Source organism: Coccinella septempunctata, chromosome 3 (assembly GCF_907165205.1).
Source record: "Coccinella septempunctata chromosome 3, icCocSept1.1, whole genome shotgun sequence".
In the NCBI taxonomy this organism is placed as follows: domain Eukaryota; kingdom Metazoa; phylum Arthropoda; class Insecta; order Coleoptera; family Coccinellidae; genus Coccinella; species Coccinella septempunctata.
The window spans coordinates 16,690,519-16,700,722 of NC_058191.1; the positions used below are offsets into that span (position 1 = coordinate 16,690,519).

The following is a 10,204-nucleotide window of genomic DNA, read 5'->3' on the forward strand; positions in this document are numbered from 1 at the left end:
ATGGTCAATCAATAAAAGAAAAACTTGTATTCATCATGAATTGTTCGACCAAGGAGACTCAAATTTCGAAATAATAACTAATGATAAGAATATCCGGGAACCTTGACATGAGCGACTTTCGCAAGTCTGGGAAGAATAGTTTCGGTCCGTCAAAAATGACATATCGTCTTTTTTTCCATATCGCATTCGTCCGAAATACGATGCAATGATGAACCCAATAATTGGTACAAATAAAAAATTCTAAATTCCTCGAGATTGCGCAGGAAACTTGCAATTTCAAGTCCTTAGCAATAATTTACCAACCAATCGCCCGTCAAATTTCCGTCAACTTCGCTAATATCGGTACCACTATCAGAAGAAATCTAAGGTGTAAAGGTTAAATAATGTCATTTTCAACTTCCGAGTCTGAAATGCGACAGGCAACTACGCCCGCCACTGCTGTTGGTAAGACGCTGAAAAAAGCTGAGAAAAAAACCTCAGCAAGGTCAAAACATGTCAAACCCAGCCATCCCCCAACTTCCGATATGGTTAATCGTGCCATCAAAGGATTGAAAGAAAGGAGCGGATCCTCGTTGCATGCTATCAAGAAATACATCGGTTCGAATTACAAGGTCGATTCTGAAAAACTTGCACCGTTCATAAGAAAAGACCGCTGTACAGTCCGGTTCCTTGATTCAGACCAAAGGAAAAGAAGCGTCTGGTTCTTTCAAATTGGCGGCTGGCGGTTCTACAACAAACGCGTCGAAGAAATTTGCGAAAAAATTGGTCAAGTCGGCCGATGGAGCAAATAAGAATGCATCACCTACAATGGCAGCCGACAAGAAGAACACATCACCTGCCAGGTCTACATCTATCTAGTGAGTAGGTCGGAAAAGAGAGCGGCAATTGCAACAGAAAAGAAGCCAAAATTAACGAAATCAATTCGAAAAAAATCTCGAAACTGTACACAGTTTTCGAATTGAGATGCACATGGTGAATTTCAGTTCGATAGTTTTGATAGGAATTGAGATTTCAGTGGTCAATTCGGCAAAGTGTGATATCAATTCCTCGAAAACTGTTTTATCAATTCGAACCAAATCTTGAAACTGAACATAGTTTTCGGATTGAGATGCACATGTTGAATTTCAGTTCGAAAGGACCGTGGGGACCTGTGGACTTCAGTTCTACCTGGGGTTAGGCCCCCACAGTTGCTGGCGGTGTGGCAATGAAGGCCACCACAGGGAGGAATGCCGAGGGGAAAGGACGAAGTTCTGTTCCAGGTGCGGCCGTGTGGGGGTCCTTTCCAGGGTGTGTTGCGTTAGAGATAGGGGACCAGGGACCGCCAGAACTGCCTCAGGATCGACCGCAACTCCAGGGAGCAGGACAGAGGCCATACTGCCGGACCCCCGACTGAGGCCCGCCGTACCGCCAACACCGTCAGAACCGTCGCCGCCCACATCGTTGCCGCCCCTACCGAAGTAGAAGGTGAAAATGGATTAGAATTACCGAAAAAAAAATTACCGATTATTAAAATGATACCGTTCCGAAAAATATCTTTTATTGCACCAACCGAAATGGTGGATGCGCTAACCGGAGTAGTAGTGGATTCGTCAAAATATCATTTCAATTCCTAAGGAACTATTGGATCAATTCGAACCAAATCTTGAAACTGCACATAGTTTTCGCATGCATCTCAATACGCAACTCAATTCGAAAACTATGTACAGTTTCAAAATTTGGCTCGACTTGATCCAACAGTTTATGGGAAATTGATATCACACTTTGCCGAATTGACCTCTGAAATCTCAATTCTTATCAGAACTATCGATATGAAATTCAACATGTGCATCTCAATTCGAAAACTATGTGAAGTTTCAAGATTTGGGTCGAAATGATCAAACGGTTTTTGAGAAATTCATATCACACTTTGCAGAATTGACCACAGAAATCTTAATTCCTATCTGATGTGATGAAGTCCAGTTTCTGAGGAAAATTGGAGTTCATCTCAGTGCATTTCTTTCGTTTCAAATTTCCGTCTTTGCAAATATTTTAATTCTCGAATATTCCGTACGTTCATTCCGATAGGCAGAGTGAATGTAAAAAACCGCTTATCTGTATTTCACGTTGTTTTTCTTACATGCCGCTGAAGATTTCGACGTTTTTCATCTGTTGATATGCGATAAACCGGAGCTGACGACGTTTTTCATTCTTGTCGCATTCTGGAATTTTCAGATTTTTACCGTGAGAGGGGATATGCCTATAAAAGCAAATTTTCCACCGCGACGGTCACTTTTCGACTTTTGACTTTTACTTCAGTTCTTTCACTTCGCTGCAGTATTTTCGATTTTTCGCTTTCTAACGTGGTGACTTCTGTTATAGATTCAGTTAACTTTTAGTTTCAAGATTTGGTTCGAATTGATCCAACAGATTTCGAGCAATAGATATCACACTTTGCCGAATTGACCACTGAAATCTCAATTCCTATCTGAACTATCGAACTGAAATTCAACATGTGCATCTCAATTCGAAAACTGTGTGAAATTTCAAGATTTGGTTCGAATTGAACCAACAGTTTTCGAGGAATTGATATCACACTTTGCCGAATTGACCACTGGAATCTCAATTTCTATCTGAACTATCGAACTGAAATTCAACATGTGCATCTCAATTCGAAAACCGTGTGAAATTTCAAGATTTGGTTCGAATTGAACCAACAGTTTTCGAGGAATTGATATCACACTTCGCCGAATTGACCACTGAAATCTCAATTCCTATCTGAACTATCGAACTGAAATTCAACATGTGCATCTCAATTCGAAAACTGTGTACAGTTTCGAGATCTGGGTCGAATTGATCCAATAGTTCGTAAGGAATTCGAATGATACTATGTCGAATCGTCCACTGAAATCTCAATTCCTATCAGAACTATCGAACTGAAATTCAACATGTGCATCTCAATTCGAAAACTATGTGCAGTTTCAAGATTTGGTTCGAATTGATCCAACAGTTTTAAGGAATTGATATCACACTTTGCCGAATTGACCACTGAAATCTCAATTCCTATCTGAACTATCGAACTGAAATTCAACATGTGCATCTTAATTCGAAAACTGTGTACAGTTTCGGGATTCGGTTCGAATTGATCCAATAGTTCCTTGGGAATTGAAATGATATTTTGTCGAATCGACCACTGAAATCTCAATTCCTATCAGAACTATCGATCTGAAATTCAACATGTGCATCTCTGAAATAGATTTAATAAAAAATGATCTAAAGGTCCAAGGAATCCATGACGCCGAGGTGTCCAGAATGACATCCAATAAAACCAAAAAGTTTATACCCTTATACCTGGTAAAAACTCAGAGAAAGGAGATTTTCGAAATAAGACGCCTCTACAATCTCTGCATTGTAGTGGAATCAAAAAGAAGGGCAGAAAATCCAAGCCAATGCTTCAGATGTCAGAGGTACGGACATGCCCAAACCAAGTGCTCTTTTCCATACAGATGCGTCAAATGTTTGGGCAATCATTGCACAAAAGATTGCGAACTTACCAGAAAAGGTGGGGAGAGAAATGCCACATGCGTTCTGTGCGGCGAAGAAGGCCATCCAGCAAGCTACAAAGGATGTAGCGAATTCAAATTAGTTACAAATAAAAGGGAAACAGGCCAGAAATCGGCTCAGCAGAGCACGATTCCTCTAAAAGTCCAGGAGAAAAAGAAGCCCACCCCCTCCAAAGTAGACGACAAGAAAAAAGAAGTACCCAAACCAGTACAGAAGAAGGAGACCTCGAAAATGCCCCAAGCTAAACCTACGATCAACAAAACAAAAGAAAACAGAAAAGTCTCTGAATCCGCCGACGATTTAGACACTTTTACTGAAAAAATTTTCAACAAAATCATGTTGAAAATTGAAAGAGAGATGGAGAAAAAACTCCAAGGAATGTTCAGTAAACTGAAATAATGGAACATACAACTAGGAAAAAATTCCCTTAAAATAGTCTCCTGGAACATAAACGGGGTCAGAACTCGAAAACCCGAGATAGAAGAAATAATATCAGAGAGAAAACCTGATATTATAGCCTTACAGGAAACAAGAATACAACCAAATACGCGATTGAATATCATGAATTATGAGATATATAGATGTGACAGAATCGCAAACACTGGGGGAGGTGTTGCCTTACTGGTTAGACGAGATCTGAAACACTATTTTAAAGGAAGATCTGACGAGTCACAAATAGAAACAGTGACGATTGTAGCTGAAATAAATCGACAAAGAGTCGAAGTCACATCGGCATATAAAAGACCCCCAAATAACCTATTAGAAGAAGAAATCAACAACTTACTAGATGGAACAAACCCGAAAATCCGCATCGGAGATTTTAATTGCAAATCTCCAGAATGGAACAGCAGGATGGAAAACAGAAATGGCAGAAAACTGAAAGATCTCGCTGAAAAACATGAAGCTATCGTTATTGGACCTGAAGATCCAACGTACCTAGCATTCGGAAATGGATTACCAGATATAATTGATATCGCAATTATGAAAAATATCACTAGAGAATTCTCGATAGAGACCTTGTGGGACGGAACCTCTTACCACAACCCCATCGAATTAACAATAGGAGATGGGCCAAGAAGAGAACTAATGCAAACAAGAGAATACACCGATTGGACGAAATATAGCCATCTGATACAATCGGAGGTAACAGAAATACCGACAATCAACACACCGGAAGACCTAAAAAGAGCAGTTGGTGAACTAGAAAAGAATATAATAGATGCCTACAAAAAGAGCACAAAGAAAATAACGAGACCAGCACCGATACATCCACACGGTGATACACCCAGAGAAATCAAAGATCTCATCAGGGAAAATCGGAGACTAAGAAAAACATACAGGCTCAACAAAACAGATATAAATAAGAGAAATCTAAACCGACACAGCCAAGTTCTAAAAAATGCCCTGAAGGACATGAGAACAAATAGATGGAACAAAAGAGTTCAAGAACTAAATACTATCGATCATTCTGCATGGAAAATGCAAAAATGTGTGAGAAGAGAAAAGACTAAAATACCACCTCTCCACGGAGAAAGAGGAATGGCATATACGAATATCGATAAAGCAGAAGCACTGGCGGACTCGATAGAAAGAGAATCGAGAATAAATTACAGACCTGATGACGATAATGACGAGCTGGAAGATCCTGTAGAGAACAACGAAGAAGAAATGGACGAACCACCAGTAGACGACAAAATAGAAAAACCAACTTCTCCATTTGAAATAAAAGAGATAATCAGAAGCTTGAAAAATAGAAAAGCTCCCGGAAGTGATACAATAACGAATGCTATGTTGAAGAAATTACCTAGAAAAGGTATAGCTGCTCTCACAAATATTGCAAACGGTATAATGAGGACTGAACACTATCCGGAAAAGTGGAAAACTGCAGAAGTCATAGTGTTCAACAAACCAGGCAAAGATAAATAATTCCCCCAAAACTACAGGCCGATAAGTTTATTGTCCGCCCTAGGAAAAGTAGTAGAAAGGGTAATCGCTAGGAGGCTTACAGAAGAAACTGAAAATCTGAATCTCATTCCAGCAGAGCAATTCGGATTCAGAAGAGACCACTCAACTGAACAGCAATTACTGAGACTCACAGAATACATAACAGAAGGATTCCAAAATAAACAAGCAACCGGTCTTGTACTACTAGATGTCGCCAGAGCATTCGACAGAGTATGGCATGAAGGATTGATTTACAAAATGAGATATGCTGGATATTCAATGAAACTGTGCAAGTTGATTAGGAATTATTTGAGGAACAGAAGATTCTACGTGAAAGTGGAAGGAGAAAACTCCACAACCAGATATATGGAAGCAGGGGTGCCTCAAGGGTCAGTACTTGGGCCATTACTGTATAACATATATATCCACGATATACCAAAATCTCCAAGGACTATGCTGACATTATATGCCGACGACACAGGAATCGCAATGCGACATCGCAAGCCAGAAATTATAGAAGGAATGTTACAAGAAGCTATAGATGAAATGAATGACTGGTGTATTAAATGGAAAATAAAACTCAATGGACAAAAGAGCCAAGCGATATTACTGCAGAAGAGGAGACTAAGAACTACAACAAATCTAGAGGTAGATGGAGAAGAAATCGAATGGAAAAACGAAGCAAAATATTTAGGTATCACCCTAGACAAAGGTCTAACATGGAGAAGCCATATCAAACAAGCCGTTGACAAAACCAAGGCAGCGATGAATATGCTCTAACCGCTGATAGGTAGAAAGAGCCACATGTCAAATGAGACAAAATTGAAAATAATCAAAGCCGTTGCTAGACCGCAACTGACTTATGGATCAGGTGCTTGGGGATTCGCGGCAAAGAGCCATATACAAAGAATTCAGGCAACAGAAAACAAGCTACTACGATGTGCCATAGATGCGCCTTGGTTTGTCAAGAACAAACAGATATATCGAGATTCGAAGTGGGAAACCATCACCGAATTTATGAAGAGGAAAGCTGAAAAGTTATTCGAAACAGCGAAGGAACATCCAAACGAAGAACTCAGGAGACTAGTGGACTACGATCCGGAGGAAGACAGAAGAAGAATGAGAATTTACAAAAGGAGACCGAGAGATCAATTGAGGAGAGATTAAAATGAGTACGACAACTTATTAAAACTATACTAAGAAGAGATATCCGAAATGGACGAACATGAAAACCCTAGCACGACAATGTGCAAGAAGAAATCAACCGATTAAGGGATAAATGGTTTATAGGCAAATGCCCGGAACCAACAAAAAGCAGGTTAGGTTTAGTGGGTCGCGAACTCAGGAGAGTGAGTAACCCCACAGTGTTCCCTAGAAATGGGTTCCTCTGGGCGAGAGATAGAGCCCCGTGTTTTCACGGTCGCAGATTCATCTGCTATAAAAAAAAAAAAAAAAAAAAAAGTCAAACAATGTCATTTTCAGCCTCCGAGTCTCAAGTGCGACAGGCAACCACGCCCGCCACTGGTGTATGTACACAGTTTTCGAATTGAGATGCACATGTTGAATTTCAGTTCGAAAGGACCGTGGGGACCTGTTGACTTCAGTTCTACCTGGGGTTAGGCCCCCACAGTTGCTGGCGGTGTGGCAATGAAGGCCACCAAAGGGAGGACTGCCGAGGGGAAAGGACGAAGTTCTGTTTCAGGTGCGGCCGTGTGGGGGTCCTTTCCAGGGTGTGTTGCGTTAGAGATAGGGGACCAGGGACCGCCAGAACTGCCTCAGGACCGACCGCAACTCCAGGGAGCAGGACAGAGGCCATACTGCCGGACCTCCGACTGAGGCCCGCCGTACCGTCAACACCGTCAGAACCGTCGCCGCCCACATCGTTGCCGCCCCTACCGAAGTAGAAGGTGAAAATGGATTAGAATTACCGAAAAAAAAATTACCGATTATTAAAATGATACCGTTCCGAAAAATATCTTTTATTGCACCAACCGAAATGGTGGATGCGCTAACCGGAGTAGTAGTGGATTCGTCAAAATATCATTTCAATTCCTAAGGAACTATTGGATCAATTCGAACCAAATCTTGAAACTGCACATAGTTTTCGCATGCATCTCAATACGCAACTCAATTCGAAAACTATGTACAGTTTCAAAATTTGGCTCGACTTGATCCAACAGTTTATGGGAAATTGATATCACACTTTGCCGAATTGACCTCTGAAATCTCAATTCTTATCAGAACTATCGATATGAAATTCAACATGTGCATCTCAATTCGAAAACTATGTGAAGTTTCAAGATTTGGGTCGAAATGATCAAACGGTTTTTGAGAAATTCATATCACACTTTGCAGAATTGACCACAGAAATCTTAATTCCTATCTGATGTGATGAAGTCCAGTTTCTGAGGAAAATTGGAGTTCATCTCAGTGCATTTCTTTCGTTTCAAATTTCCGTCTTTGCAAATATTTTAATTCTCGAATATTCCGTACGTTCATTCCGATAGGCAGAGTGAATGTAAAAAACCGCTTATCTGTATTTCACGTTGTTTTTCTTACATGCCGCTGAAGATTTCGACGTTTTTCATCTGTTGATATGCGATAAACCGGAGCTGACGACGTTTTTCATTCTTGTCGCATTCTGGAATTTTCAGATTTTTACCGTGAGAGGGGATATGCCTATAAAAGCAAATTTTCCACCGCGACGGTCACTTTTCGACTTTTGACTTTTACTTCAGTTCTTTCACTTCGCTGCAGTATTTTCGATTTTTCGCTTTCTAACGTGGTGACTTCTGTTATAGATTCAGTTAACTTTTAGTTTCAAGATTTGGTTCGAATTGATCCAACAGATTTCGAGCAATAGATATCACACTTTGCCGAATTGACCACTGAAATCTCAATTCCTATCTGAACTATCGAACTGAAATTCAACATGTGCATCTCAATTCGAAAACTGTTTGAAATTTCAAGATTTGGTTCGAATTGAACCAACAGTTTTCGAGGAATTGATATCACACTTTGCCGAATTGACCACTGGAATCTCAATTTCTATCTGAACTATCGAACTGAAATTCAACATGTGCATCTCAATTCGAAAACCGTGTGAAATTTCAAGATTTGGTTCGAATTGAACCAACAGTTTTCGAGGAATTGATATCACACTTCGCCGAATTGACCACTGAAATCTCAATTCCTATCTGAACTATCGAACTGAAATTCAACATGTGCATCTCAATTCGAAAACTGTGTACAGTTTCGAGATCTGGGTCGAATTGATCCAATAGTTCGTAAGGAATTCGAATGATACTATGTCGAATCGTCCACTGAAATCTCAATTCCTATCAGAACTATCGAACTGAAATTCAACATGTGCATCTCAATTCGAAAACTATGTGCAGTTTCAAGATTTGGTTCGAATTGATCCAACAGTTTTAAGGAATTGATATCACACTTTGCCGAATTGACCACTGAAATCTCAATTCCTATCTGAACTATCGAACTGAAATTCAACATGTGCATCTTAATTCGAAAACTGTGTACAGTTTCGGGATTCGGTTCGAATTGATCCAATAGTTCCTTGGGAATTGAAATGATATTTTGTCGAATCGACCACTGAAATCTCAATTCCTATCAGAACTATCGATCTGAAATTCAACATGTGCATCTCTGAAATAGATTTAATAAAAAATGATCTAAAGGTCCAAGGAATCCATGACGCCGAGGTGTCCAGAATGACATCCAATAAAACCAAAAAGTTTATACCCTTATACCTGGTAAAAACTCAGAGAAAGGAGATTTTCGAAATAAGACGCCTCTACAATCTCTGCATTGTAGTGGAATCAAAAAGAAGGGCAGAAAATCCAAGCCAATGCTTCAGATGTCAGAGGTACGGACATGCCCAAACCAAGTGCTCTTTTCCATACAGATGCGTCAAATGTTTGGGCAATCATTGCACAAAAGATTGCGAACTTACCAGAAAAGGTGGGGAGAGAAATGCCACATGCGTTCTGTGCGGCGAAGAAGGCCATCCAGCAAGCTACAAAGGATGTAGCGAATTCAAATTAGTTACAAATAAAAGGGAAACAGGCCAGAAATCGGCTCAGCAGAGCACGATTCCTCTAAAAGTCCAGGAGAAAAAGAAGCCCACCCCCTCCAAAGTAGACGACAAGAAAAAAGAAGTACCCAAACCAGTACAGAAGAAGGAGACCTCGAAAATGCCCCAAGCTAAACCTACGATCAACAAAACAAAAGAAAACAGAAAAGTCTCTGAATCCGCCGACGATTTAGACACTTTTACTGAAAAAATTTTCAACAAAATCATGTTGAAAATTGAAAGAGAGATGGAGAAAAAACTCCAAGGAATGTTCAGTAAACTGAAATAATGGAACATACAACTAGGAAAAAATTCCCTTAAAATAGTCTCCTGGAACATAAACGGGGTCAGAACTCGAAAACCCGAGATAGAAGAAATAATATCAGAGAGAAAACCTGATATTATAGCCTTACAGGAAACAAGAATACAACCAAATACGCGATTGAATATCATGAATTATGAGATATATAGATGTGACAGAATCGCAAACACTGGGGGAGGTGTTGCCTTACTGGTTAGACGAGATCTGAAACACTATTTTAAAGGAAGATCTGACGAGTCACAAATAGAAACAGTGACGATTGTAGCTGAAATAAATCGACAAAGAGTCGAAGTCACATCGGCATA

The 10,204-nt window shown here is 40.1% G+C and overlaps 1 protein-coding gene across 1 annotated transcript; it reads left to right on the forward strand.

Moving 5' to 3' along the window:
- The first annotated feature begins 410 nt into the window (after window positions 1-410).
- On the forward strand, window positions 411-858 carry LOC123310295 (histone H1-like). The gene is made up of 2 exons (XM_044893761.1): window positions 411-611; window positions 679-858. Exons 1-2 carry the CDS (start codon window positions 411-413, stop codon window positions 856-858), a joined length of 381 nt encoding a protein of 126 aa, XP_044749696.1.
- Window positions 859-10,204: the final 9,346 nt, after the last annotated feature.